Raw genomic sequence first — 18,087 nt, 5'->3', positions numbered from 1 at the left:
GTGAGACCACGCAGCATCTTTTTGACATGGAGGCAGATAGAGAAGCAGCCGTCCTGCCGGTCAGGCGTCCCGGCCGCACGTCCGGGGTCCTCTGAAGGAGAATAATTATGGATGTAAGAGGAGATATTGCGCCGCGAACTGATCAATAGTGCCCACGTTCTGCTGCAGCTCAGGCCGGTGTATTTCTGTCCCGGCAGCAGAGACTGCAGGATATCAGCTTGTTGCCGGAGAGATTCGCAAAAAATGTGAACACCGGCGGGCTTCCCAGATAGCCTTTCAACCCTCATGCCTCCCTCCCCCTGCTCCCCCCCCCCTCCCCCCTCCCCGCCCGAATCACTGCTGCTATGCTAGTTTGGCTGGTTGTTGCTCCCTCCCCATCTCCAATCCTCTTATCCGCACAGAGTTGGCAGGAGGACTGGCCTTTGTCTTCTCATGATTGTATTCCCACCGTCCAGGCTATGCGGTCATGTTTTCCACCGTCCTTTGGGGAACTCACCCAATTTTCCTCATGGTAAGAAGAAGCGTATAAGAAAGGGACAAAGACAAAATGACCAGGCGTACAATACCAAATTAATTTGCTTTCTACCATAGATAATGAAACTTACAGGCTTATTTCAATCTGCCCATTGCTCCCACTACAACTGAATGGAATCATTGTTTTTCTGATTTACTGTGTGATGCAAGTAGTGCAAATCACGTGTTATTTGTGTGCATAAATGTGAAATGATTAAACCTCCTTGTTGAACGGCCTCTGCCCTCCATGCAGCTTTTCATTTGGCAAATGGCCATTTTATGCCACATCAACACGTTGGACATCATCTCAATTTTTGTACAACCAATTTATTCCGACAAAGCTCTCACATCCCTTGTGCACACAAATGGTTCAAATTATTCCAGGCGCATTCTTTCTTTTTTTTTCTCCTCGCTCTCTGGGTTTTTCATTGTCTGAAGCTTGCTAGTCCCCCCAGAGCAGATCTTTGTTTCTCATTAGGGGGTAAATAGAGCAGGCCGAATGCCCATATGTTTATTATACGCAGGAGTGTATGGTCCCCCGTTCTTGTGGAGAAGAAAGCAGTTTGCTCACTTGACCCCGTCTGCGGCGCCTGCAACCAAATGTTTATTGTATTTTCCTGGATAATAAGCTTCAACATGTAACCTCTTCAAAAGTTTTACAGGAGACTTTTAAAGCAAGCGCACAACGATCAGCATTCACTCATCATCATTGGAAGCAGCGTTACACTGAAACATCTGCAAAGATAACAGATATGTTATACACTCATACAAACCAAGACGATAACCATCTCGAGCTCACAACACGTCATTTGGATCCCTTTAATTATTGTGTTGACCCTCAAAACTGAGTCCCAAAGAGCTGGAATCAAGATTACCATTCAGCTGCTTTCATATGCGCAGCTAAAACACCCGGATCCTAAAAAATGTACTAAGGGTGAACCTTGACCCAACCAATTACCAATTACCAGAGGGGGGGATCAATAAAACTCTAACGTGAAAGTAAGCTCTGCTAGTGGAGCAGTCCCGTTCGTCCACCGTCCTCCCTTTATCCGCTGCCGTTTCTTGAGAGATCTCTCAGTCTCTGGTGGTCTGAGGTTTGTGCGCCGACCCCTTGTTAGAGCCCAGGGGTGAGATGTGTGATAGACGCCCTCGGTGCTGATAAGGCCGTCAGGCTGATAAGTAACTCCCCTCGGCGCAAAGCTGCTACTGCCGCCGCCCCGGCTTCCATTAGCCCCACCAGACGGGCTGAATGTCTGCCTGCCCCGTCCTGCCCTATCTGAGGTTAAATCCTCTGCGCTGAGCCCCTTATGCAAACCCCGCTTTCCCCCCCTGTGCTGCGATGGCTATCAGCGGAGATATTTATGTACTGCACATGTTTCCGATTGTTTAACCTTTGGACCTGTGCTGTAGGTGCCGCCGCCCTCCCTTGTGGGCTTAGTGAAACACCGACCGCCTGTACCCTTGTAGGCAGACGGAGATATTTGGGAGCAAAGGCCGTTGCTAAAAGTGTGTAATGCCCTGGCAGGAAAGGGCACTGTTGAAATTGGTCACATGAAAGCTTACGCCAACCAGGCATCTGCATTCAAGTTCAAATCTCAGTTATTTTTGGTTATTTCCTTGATTCCGGTTCAGCTTGATTCTCGGTAACGGTTAAAAAGATGCCTGTCGAGAGCGACCTGGCGGTTTCACTTGGTCATATGCAAGGTAGAAAGCCCCGGGGCCGCCAACTAGATAGTAGATTTCCTACAAAGGTCGTCTCCTAGAGCTAAGGTTGGTAATCCTGAGCAATTCGGAAAATACTCAAACCAAACACCCAAATAGCTGGCAGCACCAGCTCCAAAGCTTTCTAAGTGCAGCAAGAAAGAGAAGGCTAAACCGACGTTCCCTCGGGCCTCCCTCCAAAAAGATTCCAATGATTTTGAAGATTTCCCACACTGCCCTCAAGCGTACTGCAGCGAACCCATAGTGTGAACAGTCTGCTGGTGAAATACTTAATACATACTTAATCGTTCGTTTAAAAGGTAGTAAGCAGTCCTTACTGATTTAGTGCGCGGTGTGCATTAGGCCTCAGTTAGTATTAAGTGGAAAAACGCCGCCGACTCGTCAGGCTGCGCTTTTCATTTAGCATTCATCAGTTGCTGAATTAGTTTAATAAAGTAAGTCTGTTGGTAAAGTTATCCAGCATTTGTGCAGCGCATCATTGTTCTGACTACATCTTCATAATTCAGAGCCAGAGGTCACAAAACATATTTTATTTTTAATGTGAGTTAACCGTAAGTTTGCATTATGTAGCTGTCGTTACAATGTAGAAAACATACACATATCATTTAAATGAATCATTCAGCAGATACTACATTTGAATGATTTAATGCACCGCAAGAGGTATTGTTAATGTAAATGCTCCACTTCACAACAATACCCCATCTGGTAAACAGTGGATTTAAAGGAAAAGTTAGAAATAATGGAATTATTCAGAAATTTCAAAAGTCTCTAACGCCTGAAGGTGTTTCTCGCTCCTCCTTTGCTTTAGAAGACGTTGACAGGAGACAAACTTAACGTAAAACATTTGCGAGTTAACGGAAGTCCTCATTTGGAATCCGGCTCAACTTTCTGTGCACAGAAGAAGAAGCTGTGCGATCACACCCCCAAGGATGGAAACAGCGAGGCAGAGATGAAACATGCCACTTAATGTCTCGGTGAAACTAAAGTAAAATGCCATCAGTTGCTGTTGAGTAAATTCCCAGAGGCTGTAAAAGCAACTCCTTGTGTTGCCGTGCGTGCGTGTGCGTGGGTGTGTTTACCCCCATGTTTTCTGGCATGTCACGCTTGAGCGGGATTGCCGCGTTCTCCTGGGAGCTGCAGGAGTGCTCAGCACAGGTGATTTATTCCCCCTAATCGGCCCCTGCACTGTAGCAGGCGTGAGTGAGATGCCATCAGCTCGCGCGATCGTATTAATAGTCACCCGCGGCCGTTAGCGGCCCGCATATCTTTGACGTGGCGGCTCGCTCCTTCGGCGGCAGATTGTCGAAGGGCGGGGGGGGGCGTGGCGTCTTTGTGACCCCCCCGAAGCCGAGCCAAGGGCACCGACAGTCCCGCCGACGCCGTCGCGTTATGCTTAGTTATTCGCTGGCCGCAGAAGAGCTTCTACAGAAGGTGATCGAGCTCGTCTGATCGGTTCGGCCCTGATCATCTTCTCTCCTCCCAAGTTCCCACTGAGGCGGCTTTGTTATTACCAAGTCGATCCTTCAGGCGTGGGAGTACGTGGTTCCAAGCGGGACGCTCTGATGTCCTTGACATGAACGTGTAGTGAGATGCCCGGGAATGAAGAGGAAAACAGGGGTTGTTGTTGTAAATAACAATAACAGGGCTGTGTCCCTTTTTCTTTGTATCTTACCCCCCAAAACACACACACACACACACACACACACACACACACACACCATGTCAAATACAATTCAATTTCTGCCTCAGCATCAGCTCGGGGCAATACGGTCAAGCAAATGCCTATTTTCTGAATGGCCTTGGGGAGTTATGCTTTTCAGCTTATCAGCTTTTATTAACCTTAGCACTGAGGTTTGCTCTTTGATTTAGATTCTTCTGGAAACACCGAAATTGGATTTCTTTTTTCTTCTTTTTTTTTTTTCTCGAGTCTCACCCCTGCTGTGACATATGTTCAACAGCTTGTTTCACAGAGGAGGAAAAACTAAATGCTTGATTTGGTTTGTAACTGGCAACATTTTATCATGAGAACCAATGAAAACCTCTAGTTGAATTCATATATTTTCCTCCACCATGGCGATCTAAGACCTACATTTAACCACAGGGTTGGATTGTCGTTATATTATCTGTAGCCCCGCCCTATTTACTCTTACTCTATTGTTTATGAGAAGGTACCATAGACGGAATGCATGTATTTAGTGGTTATCTTAACTAAAAGAGCGATACTTATGTTCATGCAGCATGGGTAACTTCATCAAGTGTGATGCTTCTGAGAACTGCCCCTTCCAGGAAGCGTGTATTCCCTTTTTCATTTTTGGCACTAAATTGTAGACCCCACCCTCTTTTTTACTGGGCTCTGGATTATTAGCTTAAGCTCTCTAAAAATATCCCTTTGACTGTTTAAGCCTGTGACAGCAGCAACATCTCACACACTCTGATAGCTTTATACTAACGATGGCTGCAGAGGGCTCATGCTCTCAGCCCGCCTTGTTATCTTTTACCTTGTTTGCCCGAGGAGGAAAGCCCCCCCCCCCCCCCCCCCCCCCCCCCCCTCTCCACCCCCCCTGAAATCTGCAACAGTCCCCTCTCCCGCGGAATCGGACCCGGAGCGGATCATGGAAGGCGAGCGCGCAATCACGACAATCTCCCGAAACAAACGAGATGCCTTTTTTTGGGGGGGGGGGGGGGGGGGGGGGGCACGAGCGGATTCGCCTAGATGTCACTCGAAGCACTCGTCATTGTTGCGACAGCTGCAGAGGCACATGGACCGCCATTTAAAAACCGTCTACCACAACATACCAAAACGGCACATGTCAAATGTGAAACATAGACGGCCTGAAACATGCGCTTCTTGAGTATAAATGCCGTAAACACTTGAAGAAATTGTTACCTTTATACCTTTTGTAGTACCAGTAATTGCATGTTTACCACCGTGCAGTATTTCTCGTACCAATACATTAATATATTAGCTTTAGCTGAGCTTAAAGTACCAAGTATTTTTGGGTGGTGGAATTCATAACAGCTCATAGAAATGAATAAGTTCCTAAAAGGGATTACGCCGTACACATGTGGCTCATAGACATCGCTTCAATTATCTTTTCTTCTAACACCCACACTCTCTCCAAAGGCTTTTCTCCCAAATACTATAGCTGCTAACTAGAGAGAGACAGAGGGAGAGATAAAGGCATGTGCTGCTCAACAGCACCATCATTAATCCAGCCTTAAATCGTGCGTCTTTTTTAAATGCTTCCAGAAGAAAATATCGCTGTTTTTTGGTCGAGACATTTCCCCCCCAAAAAAGCTTCTCGTGTCCCTGTGAGATGCTCACTGGTGATGGAACCTTCCTGGGGAGAAAAGTCAATACGTGGTTGTAAATAAATGAAAAACAAATGTGAGCCCTAAGCCCTGAATAGATTGAAGAAAAACAGAGGAATGAGAAGGACAGCTCACCTTTACTCATTATAAAACTGCTTCTTGACCACAGCGGCTAATTGACTAGCCTCTTTGCCCCTGTGTGTGGTGAAGGAGTAGTGGGGAGGGGGGGAATTGACATATTGCTGCCGCTGGGTTGTTGATCCAAGCGAGGAGCCATGAGGCTTCCCTCCAGGGACCGGTAACCTTATTGTTCCATGTCATCTCCTCCCCTTCTGTTTGAGGACCAGGTTGTCCACCTCTTCCCAAGGTCACGCAAATACCAGCCCCCCCTTCTGCAGATAATTGGATTGTTTAGAATCATAGCAACAACTTATTGCCCCGCCTGGGGTCAAAAGTCAGTTTAGTGCACGGGGTTGTCTGTCATGATTCGTGTCATCGCTCTAAAGCGAGAAGCAACAGCTTCAGTCTGCAGTTAAAGGATGTTGCCAGTTTCTCCCTTTTTTCCTGGAGGGGGGGGGGTTGGCTTACAAATGACATATTGGACATCACAGCCAAACATATTGCGAACCATGCTGGTGTGTAAGCATACTTTATTCATTAATTCATGCACAATGTGAGGAATCCAGGAGACCATGAAACATCCTAAAAACACTGTTATGGTTGTTTAGTTTATTTCATGTTTAGCTGAGCATGCATGATGCACACAACTATGCATTGTGTTCGCGTGTATATTTTCCAATTAATATGTAAAGAAGCATCAGCAGACTTAAAATGTGTTTTAGCCTCGCAATTAATGCCTAACTTTTCTTATGTAGGTAGTTGGTTGTTTGAATGGTTGTTTCGAATGGGAACCAAAGGCCGCCTGAAAACTACATCCATAAACCACAGTATATTTCAACAACTAAACCTGATTTTGTTCAAAAGCTCAATTGTGATTGTCTATCTCATTTGACCATGTATTGTGACCTAAAAGACCTACATTGAAAAGTATTTTCAGAGGATATAGAAATAGTTTCACAGTGCACCTGTTGGGAGACTAAAGAACGATGGTGGGTGTTGAATGCCTCCAGTGTTGGGGATTCCCACAGACCAGCACATATTGATGGTTTCAGTGGCGGTTTCGTGGCTGGAGGCTGACGTGGTTCTGCCTCACGCTGCCGTGGTAAGATGAGATGAAGTGGGGGCAATAGATTAAATGGGTGGGCTGCATGTCTATTAAATCAGGGGTTGGCAGAGCAACGCTAACTCGGGTTACTTATTCTCAAGTGACACGGGCGCACATGTGAGGAGCGGAGGGGAGAGAGCTGTCTATACCTCGGGTCTGGAGTGTGATACTGCGCTCCGTTTGTCACTCTGCAATTAACTGCTCATTTGTGTGTTTCTTTCCTCTGTTCTAGGAGGCGGCCACATTTGCCAAAGAGCTCGGCTTTGAGGTGAGTTGACCGGCAATTGTGCACTAAACAGATCCTAAAGGTTTATTTTTTGCTGATAATGAAGTTCTTTTTGGACAGTGATTGATGTGCTATTATACTCTCCAGGCCTTGCAGCAGTTGCTATGGAAACCTGGCAGTCGTCATGGTTTCTTTGTTCAGCCAGCTCTCTGTTATGACGCACTCTGCTAGGTCTGCACCCAACATCGCCTACAGATGTTATTTATTGAATTTTGAAAAGCCTCTTGGGAAGCTGAGAAGTTGGGCATGGTTTCAAGCCTTTCTCCGCAGGCTCGGGGCTCATCAGGTTGAGGTTAAAAAGCCTCCTCATTATCCTCATTGCACTCGGGGGTTGACACTGTACGTCTTCCCTTCGCTGCTGTGGCATTACACCACGCGGAAACACACTGTAGTCTTTTAATAACCAAATTAAAGCCACCTGTGGTTTAAAATTATGGAAATGATAATTACAGCGCTTGTTTCCCCATAGAATGTGCTTTAAAGTGGGGCTGCCTCTTACGTGTGTAATGAATGTTCCCGTGGTCTATTTTCTGCCTGCCTTTTGCATATTCCCCTCGCTGCTATTTAAATGTGAAATCAAAAAGCACAAATAGCCGCTCTCTCTCTGCGTGTGTGTGTGTGTGTGTGTGTGTGTGTGTGTGTGTGTGTGTGTGTGTGTGTGTGTGTGTGTGTGCGTGTGTTTTAAATGGGCTCAGGTATTTTAAGTGCCTTCTCTCTTTCAAAGGTAGAGCTGCCTTCAGACTCTGCACTGTGTGAATAATTGTCATCCAGAATCACTAACGGTGTGATCAACGTGACTGGAATAGAAATGCAGTCCTGGTGGCAGTGACAGGTTTAAAAGAGGAGAAGGGAAGGGATGAAGGCAGGAAAAGAAGGGAGGGGGCCTCGCATGAAAAAAAAAAAAAAAAGGAAACACAAAGGGCAAAGAGTCTAGTTGTCACATTCTTTGACATTTTCCATGTCAATCTGATTTGCCAGAACACTCTGAAAAATTGCATTAGATGAATGTGATTTCTCAGATACTTTTCTAGATGGTTGTAGTTGAAAGAGGCTCTTCACAGTAGCCTTTTTCCTCTCATTACCTTTCGATGACAATTTTACCCTGAGTCTTTAGTTGTTCACTGACAAGTCTTCAAGATATCAATGAATACACACTACAGTAGTTTCTAGAACCGGTTAAGAGCAGGAAAGAACAATTACATTGTTAAACCAGTGCTACACTATTCTTTTAATGAGTACAAGTTCGGAATAACTCTGGGTGATATAGTGGAAATCCTTTCAATTTGCATGACAGGGATATTTTTCTGACGCTGTTATACAATGTTTCCAATGGGTTGAAATCACAGCATTAATCAAAAATGTATGCAAATAAAAAAAATTCTTAGCACAAGATCCACTTTGTGGCAATATTCCAGAGCTTTCAGTCTTATCCTGTCTTATCCTGCTTTCATAGGCAGAAAGAGTTTCCTCAGTTGTCATGGAGATTGTTAAAGGATGGTCTCTCGCGTCGCATCCGACCACCTGTTATCATGTGACCAAAATTCAAACTGTCTCCATGACAACTGAGCAAACTCCATCCACCGAAGCGTCAGGAGACGCGGCTGAAAGCTCCACAAAATCTTCAGTAAGTGGATTGATCTTAGGGTAAGACTCTTTTATCAGACCAAATTCATGTTATATTTAATTAAATAACTTCTATTATTATCTATCTAAGCAAATTCTGCATTACAAATCAGAGTAAAGCTTTTGACATCATTGTTCAAAATCAAATATGAAGCAATTAGGCTTCATCAAAATGATAACACAATTGAAAAAAATGATACTACTTTAAGACGATAAAGAAAAGCTGAGACTTCATATCATCCAGATATACAAAACAAGTCTAAAGAAGCATTACTTTTAAATTAATTTAAAGTCCAATTAATTGGTTTGTGCTGCGCAATTAAATTATACTTGAATATGTTATTAGTAGCTTCCCAGTTTTCAGTATCTGACATGAGGCCCGTTTAATGGGTTCTGAAACACTGTTATCAGTACAAAGGAGAAGCGGCTCTTCCTCTGTGTAAATGGGAGATAAAAAGCTTTTCCTTTCGCAAACAGCAATCAGCGGATCTGAGACCAGTGTCCTGATTGTGATCTGTTGCCTTTAAATGCTCAAAGAACCGTCTCCGTGGCAGCTCTGATTGAATCTTTCGCTGGCAGTGTTTGTCAAACAGCCTTCAGCGGAGATGATCACTTTCCCACCGGCTCCAACACAGAAACCGGCTTTAACATCCTTGTAAAGCTTTTAGTTTTCACGCTTTGTTGATTCATGTCTGATCAATTGCCGCAAAATTGTAAATATTGCCATTTGTCAGCAGTAAACTAAATAGACCATATCATTTGTCAATTCATTTGCTTTGCACTCAGGTTAGAGGAACAGAGGAACGTGTCAGGTGTGTGTGTGTGAGGCCAAATGGAGGTAATTGTGTGTTGTGAGTGTTTATGTGTGAGTGGCTTCGCCCTGAGAGCCAAAACTCGAGTAGACCGCCTTTTTAATGCCGGCGAACATAAAACCGAAGGGTGACAACGTGCCGAAGCCTCGCGTGGTTGTTTTTTTTGCATTCAGTGTCTCCAGGAGTGCTTGTCGTTAAATCCAGTCACAGTGACAAGTTGCCTCTTTTTTTTTTTTTTTTTTAACACATTCCCTTGCTAACAACCGCTGTATTAACCTCACCATTAGCACTTACTTTGAGTGTTACCCCCATTTTTCCTCGGCTCTGGGTCTCCCCGGACCTCTCAGGGCTGATTAAAGGACATTTGGGAGGCATTTGGAGGCGTAGAAGCTCATTGGTTTGAGTGAGCCGGCATGGCCGGCGTTGGGTCGGTCGCCCATCTCTCTCTCCCTTGATTACTCCCATAACCACAGTATTTGATCGCCCCAAAGTGTTCGCCCTGACAAAGACGCTCGAGGCGTCTACGGCCCCTTAACGCAAGCTCCTCGGCGTGCCGCGTTGTCCGCCCCACCGCGAGACGAGCTATAAAGACATACCACCTGCTCATAGTACATCATGATGAGTTAATAATAAAGTACCACTGACAGGTGTGGGTTTTTTCCGTTTTTTTTTTTTATCCCTCTCATGATCAAAGGCAACCACTCCGGAGAGTTCTGTCGTCTCCAGGCGAGAATATCCATTTTGTGCAGATGCTGAGGGGGAGAGAGAGAGAGAGAGAGCGATGGCCTGTTTCAGGAAAAGCGAAACAATACAGTGCACGCACCGCCTGTCCCTTCAGCTCACAAGGGCCTTTATCTGACAACAGCATATCTTCACACGCTCATTTCCATCTCACTTAGGGAATTTGACATTCTAATATTTTAAAGCTCTCCAGTAACTGCATGGAAACATCCCTGAGTGCTCCCATCGATCTTTTTTGAAGCATTTTTTCATTGGCCATCTGGTTTTATTGTCACTTAATTGAAGAAAAAAAAAACAACAATCAGACCCCTCTCAGTCACAGTCGTGATCTTTTGATGAACTTCTCAGAAATTGCTCTCCCCTGGACTCCCCATTGGTCACCCAGTGGCTTGGTGTGTTTTTTTTTTTTTTTTTTACAGACTGATGACATCGCAGAGATTGCGAACAAGACCCAAAATCTACCCAAGGAGAATACCAAAAGGCAGCGAGTGGTGGTCTTCACGCAGGGCAAGGAGGACACGGTCGCAACTGTTGGTAGGCCATCTTTGTTTTTGTCTGCTGGTATGCACCCATTTCCACTTGAGCACCAGTCAAAGCCGTCCCAACTTTTGGGCCCTTTTGGACGTCTTTACCCTCAACTTAAACCTCATATCTCAGATCTGCAGAACGCAGCCTCAAATAGATGGTAGAGAGCAAAACGCTATCAGTAATTTCTTTGAAGTTAACCTGAAGTATTGACACCAGATGTTAAAAAAAGAGAATGCTTGCACTACGTTCTGACATTTCGGAGCTTAAAAGAAGTGTGGGGGATGCAGAGAGCAGGCATTGATTTGTGAAGTACTTCTAACTTTGTCTTGGACAGACTCCAGGCCGGTCCTCAGCAACTTTAATACTTTAACTCTTACATCCTGCCCTTTTTTCTTCCAGCAAAATGCTGGCAGAGCCTTGAGGGGAACTTTGGGGAGAGGTTGACAATGTGGGTCCTCGAATCAATCCGATCTCTTTTGATTCGGGCGCATTTCTTATTTGGACGACGTTAAAGGGCAGTGTCATCATAACTGGGCAGGGGTTTCAGGTCGAGGCGATAGGTTTCCGATTACTGCCGGGAGCCTTTGCCTTTGTTCGGCGCCCCGGGGTGTCTGTCCTCGTTGCCCTTGCAGTTGAGAGTAGTTAGCACGGGGGAGAGAGAGGTGGCCTCACGTGAAGACTCCCAACGCACCACTCATCACCGGGGACGGCCGAGCAGCACAGCGACCGTTTTCACATGCGTGTCTACGGGCCTCGATTGATGCCGCTTGTTTGCAGATGCACGAGGCTACTTTAGCAACACATTAGCGGCTAGAGGGCCCAGATATTTTCCTCCCGAGCTGGAGAACAGAAACTTATCTGAGATATTGGAAATCAATGCATCAGGCGGACATTCATCCTCATTTCCCAGCTGTAATTAAAAACATTTATCATTATGAAGTCAATTACATATTCAAAGTTGAATTTCTGGAATCGCTTTTCCTTTTTATGGGAGTTTGAAATGAAATCTGTACGCCGGAGCCCGACAGTTAAAGAGAAAAGGAATCAATCCATTGTGCTGGAGGTGATGGATAATTCCCGCCTGCTTCCCTCATTCCTCCCGCACGAAGACGAAGCGCCGCGCGCGCCGCTGTGAACTTTATATAAAATACATGACGAATGCAGGTGGGATGAAAGACAATGTGTTTCAGATGTCATCTACAAAGGCAAACATGATAAATGTCATTGCGGCGGGGCGGTTGCAGTACAAGGTGCATCAAGCTCCTGCGTGTGAACACCGCGTGTTCATGCCTGCCAAATAAATGTCAATGTAAAAAGAGAATTAAAGATTTTCATTTCCCAGAGGCGGCGCTCTAATAAACTTGATCTCTCATTTTGTTTGCAATTTGTCCTCCTGTCAGGACTTGATCATTTTCCAGCCTCTGCATGTCATGTTAAACCATTTTATAGTGATTAAGGATGCAAGAATGCCTCCCTCTGTGGTGTAGTTCTCCCCCAAAAAAGATGGCAATTTGTTGTTCTTTTTGTTTTTAAACTCCCCTTCATTTAGAGAGGAGCAGGGGAAGTTTCCCTTTTTATTTAGCTGCCACTGACACGGCTGAACTACACTGGGCTTTTGCTTATACGCCCATTAAAGCGGTAATTAAGATCACTGTGCACTAAACCTTAACGGTGATGCGATCTAATAAACGATCATTCAGCGGGGGTTTGCCGCCGTAATCGCTGATAAGGACTTGATAAAGCCTGACTCTGCTCTCCGTGAGTTTTAGAGCTCTTAAGAGGGCTGAAAATAAAAGACCTGATCCATACATGTTAATCACACAGTGTAGACTGAGGAGCGAATGCCGGCTACGCGACGAAAGGCTCTTTTTTTCTTTTCCTTTTTTTGTTAAAGGTTTATCCTCCCTAAAGTTACGGTAGATTAAACGCTGCAGAATGATTAAAAGAACTACTGCAATGGAAGATGTTTCCATGCAGCCGGTAGTCTGTTTGAAAAGCGGGATGTTTATGTTCTATACTTCATGAGAAAGATCTGCTCGCTTCTCCCCCGGCATCTCAAAGTTGAAGTGTTTTCTTTCATGTCTCTCTGAAAGGATATTGGTTGGCGATGATCTTTTGCCTGTGGTTACAGTAATTACAGGCATATGTAATTTTCCTTTCTAACTCAATTGTGAGCAAAGATGCTGGTAACGATAGGGAAACGGATTGAATGTCGACTCGCTCGCAGCCCGCCGAGGTTTGCCAAGAACGCGGTAACGCTTGTTTCCCTCCGCGAGGCTCACAGTTTGGCCGGAATGCAACAGGAAACATTCCAGGAGGAGAAGTATTCTCGGGCAAGGGTTTCACATTAGAGATGTTGCACTTAAACGCCGAGTACGTTAGATCACGCCTTCTGAGCTCAACAGTCGCGTGTGATTCGCCGTCATTTAGCGGCTTAGGATTTAACGTCATGCATTGATTGTTTCACTCGTGTAGCTGATAAAGTGTGACAGGATCAAAGTTCATTTTAATGATGTGCCGGCTTATTGTTGTGTGATCTACCTGCTTTCTGTCAAAGCAGCAATAGTGAGCGCTGGAACACAACCAAGGGGAGCATGTCATGGTTGAAGAGTGAGAACAACCCTCCATATGCTCATTTTCCAATAAAGCAGAGGTTGTTTAAATGTACAGTATTTTTTTTTTTTTTTTTTTAAACAGGAGGCCTTTTTCTCAGTCAGCAAATGGCCATTGTTTAAAATAATAGCCAATAATAAAGGACTTAATTGATATTCATTTCAAAGAATTTCTTAAGTTTAATCACCATCATTCAAGAGTTGTAATGAGGGAATTATGAAGAGCGTATTAACAAAAGCACAATTATAGCTCACTCAAAGAAAGTATTTGAATTCCTTGTAGGCTTTTTTTTTTTTAATTCCCTTCTCTTGCAGGTTACCTGTCAAAAGCATTCCACCCTCCCACGTATCCACCGCCAATGTGCTGCTGCGCTCCCTCTTGTCAACCTAAACTTTAGCAACAAGAATATTCTGGAGTTAAAAAGTATAGCAGAGTTTTATTGATTGGGAATAATGTTGTACCGGTGTCATTACAGGGAAATGAGTTCAGCGAAGTGATGTTTTCAGAGGTTTTACAAGCCAGTAACAACAGAGTGCGATTATTTTGGCAAGAGTTTTTTCTGTTATTGCCGTTTCCATGACCAATTTTTGCCAATGAGGTCTTTGTTACCGGCCGCAGGGGAATCGTTGGGAGTGAAACCCGAGCGAACGTGTCAGTCAAATTAAATAATTTGCAAGAGTTCATGTGAACTTTTAGCCCTGCAGCAGAGAACAAACTTTTAACGGTCGAAGTAAGAGAAATACTGGACGTCTGCTGCGCTTTTTGAAAACAGTTTCCACAGAATTTGGGAAATGAGATCAACAAGCAGCCATGTAAGTCGGTCAGAAAAAAGTTGAAAGGCATTGCCTCTTAAGTGCTGAAATTTAAATCCATATGTTGACATGTGCACGACCTTTACCTGGTGGCAATAAGACCAGACGCCTCGTGTACTTGAGAGAGAAACTATTTCTTTTAACCGGCGTAAACATATTGACACCATTACTTACTTACCTTATGTGTATCTCATCAAGGGCGAATAAACCGCAGAATCGTTACGGAACAAGTGCGTCATCTTCAACGATTGAATAATCTGCTTTTACAGCCGCAAAGTGCATCGCGTAACCACGGCCACAGTGGAGTAGGTGACATAACTGTAATTTATTATCAGCACATTTTCCATTGCCGTTAATCGTTTCAAGAGGGAGGAGGATTTTCAAGCTTCGTCTGTGGCATTAATTAAGCAAAGTCGTTATGCTACTAATTAGCTGATCTTAAAAGGATTCTTGTCTTATTGTAATTTATTATCAAAAAATGCAATCTCCTGCTTTCCTTTTAATAAGGAAAGTGTCTCATTACAATTTAATCAAACACATCTTGGGTACCTGACCTGTTACACAGTCCCTTTCTGCTCTTTTAAGAAACTTGCATGCATTTTCTCTCACGGCTGGTTCCTGTAATGTCCCTGACATCAGGTGTTGAGCGTGTGCTCAGCTACAGGTCGTGTATCTTCTGCCCCGCAGGTCGAGAGCAGGAATATATTAAAAACTGATAAGGCGGGGAGGGGGTCTAATCGGCAGCACGGATATTCTTTGAGCCATTTTGGATTAGCAGGAAGCCTCATTAAAGAACTTTTTGTAGTTTTTTTCCCCCCTCCTCATGTTCTCCTTTAACTTCTAACCTTTTTCTTTTGCTCAATAAGAGGTCTGTCAGCCTCCTTGTGTTCCTTTTATCTACATGTCAGTCTTTTGTCTCCTGCACCTTTTTGAAGGCTCCACCAGAGCCCTCAGATTGTTTGAAGATTGTGTGTGTGGTTTAGATTGTTCTGACGTAAGTTGCTGATACAATGTCAGTCTACACCTCCAGACCCCCCCCCCCCCCCCCTCCCTTTTAACTGGAAGGCCCTATTAGGTGCATATGCTACTGATAATTGAAGCAACGTAGAACACAGAAGACAATAATGGGTACTTTGTTGAATGGATTCAACGGCTTTGGACTCTAATTATCACAGGAATCGCATAGAGATGTTAAAAATATTATTATTTGATCATTTATTTATTCAAACGGCTCATGTCGTTGCATTTTTTTATTTAAGTGTTCCGTAGTCAAACATATAGCTACTGGAGTTATTTTTACCGGACCCGTGGTTAATAATGCATTTGTCTGCAACAGAGAAGAAACAATTGTTGAATCATTGAGTCATTCAAACAAAATTCAAAATATTCACTGGTTTTGAACTGCAGGTCGAACAAAAGAAAATATGTGAAAAAGTAATCTGGGCTTTAGGAACTGAAGGTGATAATTCACTGTTTTTCATATTTGGTAGACTGAAACAATTATCCTTTGGAATGGTCACATTAGCATAATCGTTCATTTGCTTTATTAGTAAGCAATGGCTCTAAAACACCGGCAGTGTTTGTTCTTAAACTGAAATATTTATGATAGAAGTTTAACTGATGATAAAGTTAAGCTGATTATGATTAATCTTTAGAAGTATGAGTACCACTAGATTATTTTTTTAACACTATTATTTTAAAATAATAGCTTTTATTATTTGGACTAGTGTGTCTTGTAGTTCCATAACAAGACTTTCATATTCAGCTTCGGTGGCGTTCCACTTTACCGAAGAGCTCTCTTGTGTCCTGACCACAGGCGAGGAGGTGACGATGTTCCCAGTTTTGGACATCGACCAGAACGATATCGTGGACACAAACGGAGCCGGAGACGCCTTTGTGGGAGGTAAGCCATGAAATTCATCCCCACACAGCTTGATTTATGTGTCCAATCCCAATTAACCTTTTGATACCGGCCAACCATGTAACACAGTAATGCTTCCAGATTATATGAGCGTGACATTAAGCCTGCTGTTTTCACTCCGTATGAGCTGATCGCAGCGCGGCATTAAAAGTGTCACCGTTTGGGTCCCGTTGAGGATGAAACGGCAATGTCCTTTTACCCGGAAAACATTAACACCCGGCTGGTGTTAATGATAACTGCTGCCCGAGCCATTTCGGAGGCGATGGAGGGCTTAGGGCGTTGATCTCTTTTGCTCTTCTGTCCACCCAGGGTTCCTCTCTGCGTTGGTCCAGGAGCAGGCGTTGGAGGAGTGCATCCGGGCCGGACACTACGCCGCCAACGTCATCATCCGACGGGTCGGGTGCACCTTCCCCGAGAGGCCGGACTTCCACTGATGCGTCCGAGCACCGCACATATATCTGTTCCGCGAGATACTCGTATATGCACGCTTCAGGATTTTATATACGTTTTTATTTTCTATTTACAGCGACTCACTGCATGGGACTAGCTTCTACAGCTTGGATATACTATCAAGCTTTAAAAAATACAACTCAGATGTTTGAATACAATTCAAGTGTGCTGGTGTCAAGTATTGGAATAAAATGTTTAATGGAGCATTTCGGTGAAAATCTATTTGTTTTGAGCATCAAAAATTAAACGCCTACAGGCCTGAATATACAAAGGATTCAAGATGTCCTTTACCAACGCTTCCCCACCATCGAGAGACCATAGTTAGGATCCGGAGTAATGGACACATGGTGTAGAAGTTGATTCTACTGCAAGATTTGAGAAGTTTCTAAACTGATGTGCCTTTTTTTGTGCTCCTTTTGTGAAGGACTGCAGCTGTAGTCAACTTCAATTCACAGAAGTACCAATCGATTATGATGGTGACCTAAGAAAAAGGTCCATAGAAAACCTGTCAAACCCTCCCTGCTGCATCATCTGCTATTGATCCTCATGTTGAATATTTTCCAGAATGAAACTACATACTATCAATATTATAGTACATTTTCAGTGGAGGATTGCCTTTTATATGCAGCTGTTATTCTGTGGAATCTTTTGTTACACAAATAAAACATTATCAACCTCATCCTACAAAGGTCGTCGGATTCCAAATTAAAACGTATATTTGAATAGATAATTGCTTTATCAGTAGTTTCTTTTAAAATAGACCCTCAAAATAAAATGCAGCAATAAGGATTGTGCATTTCCCCAGTGTTTAATCAGCCAGAGGCTCCCTCATGCTAATCACTTTTGGCCAGCTCAACACCGTCCATTATGGAGGGACTTGGACTGGTGGGGTGGACCAGGACCAGGACCAGCCTGGTGTCCTGGCTCTGCTCAGTCACCCCCCTGCTCACGCTTGTTGGGTCCTAACTGGACTCTTGGGGGTCTGGAGCTGCATCGCAGGGCTACAGGAGATCACTTTTCTCAGCCAAGGGTTTAGTGGTGGTTTGCTCTTCATGGCGATCATTAGAGGGACCTGAAAATTAGGCTGAAATACCCCCCCCCCCTCCCCAAGTAACCAGCTGTGCCGTCGGTGGGGGTTGGAGGATCAGAGGAGGCCCCTCCCCTCATAGTGTGGGCCAGCAGAAGTGTTGGGCAGTGTCTCGAGGGTTTTGTGAAGAACAGTTCAATGCTCCTCTGTTGCACAAAGACTTGCGAGTCGAGAAGAACATTTTCTTTTCTTTTGTTCTCTTAAAACCACCTGTTACATCAAACTTGTTTTTATTTTCTCTGATCAGAATGCGAGAAATCCAGTTCTTGCGCTCTCCGGACGAGGACGATCCTTCCCGTAATGAGGCATAGTTTATGCATTTATGCTAATCGGGGGCACCTCGGTGAAAACATTCTCCAGCCAAAATGTTATTAACAACTTTGAGACACTTTTTTTTTTCCTTTCTTTCTTTCTTTTTCATCAGCATTTTTTAAGGTTTCAC

The 18,087-nt window shown here is 44.2% G+C and overlaps 1 protein-coding gene across 5 annotated transcripts in view; it reads left to right on the top strand.

Annotated features, from left to right (window-relative positions):
* LOC120818903 (adenosine kinase) overlaps positions 1 to 16,762 on the top strand; it is an 86,589-nt gene extending 69,827 nt beyond the window's left edge. For all 5 annotated transcript variants that reach the window (XM_078103451.1, XM_078103450.1, XM_078103453.1 and 2 more), the window contains 4 exons: positions 7,005 to 7,040; positions 10,654 to 10,768; positions 16,004 to 16,090; positions 16,418 to 16,762. In XM_078103451.1, coding sequence (XP_077959577.1) covers positions 7,005 to 7,040; positions 10,654 to 10,768; positions 16,004 to 16,090; positions 16,418 to 16,542 — 363 coding nt within the window. In that variant the 3' untranslated portion in view covers positions 16,543 to 16,762. The remainder of the gene's footprint in view (positions 1 to 7,004; positions 7,041 to 10,653; positions 10,769 to 16,003; positions 16,091 to 16,417) is intronic.
* Positions 16,763 to 18,087: the final 1,325 nt, after the last annotated feature.

The sequence above is a fragment of the Gasterosteus aculeatus genome, chromosome 5, assembly GCF_964276395.1.
Source record: "Gasterosteus aculeatus chromosome 5, fGasAcu3.hap1.1, whole genome shotgun sequence".
Classification (NCBI taxonomy): Eukaryota; Metazoa; Chordata; class Actinopteri; order Perciformes; family Gasterosteidae; genus Gasterosteus; species Gasterosteus aculeatus.
The sequence above is the reverse complement of the archived record's forward strand: the minus strand, read 5'-3'. Positions and strand labels throughout refer to the sequence as shown.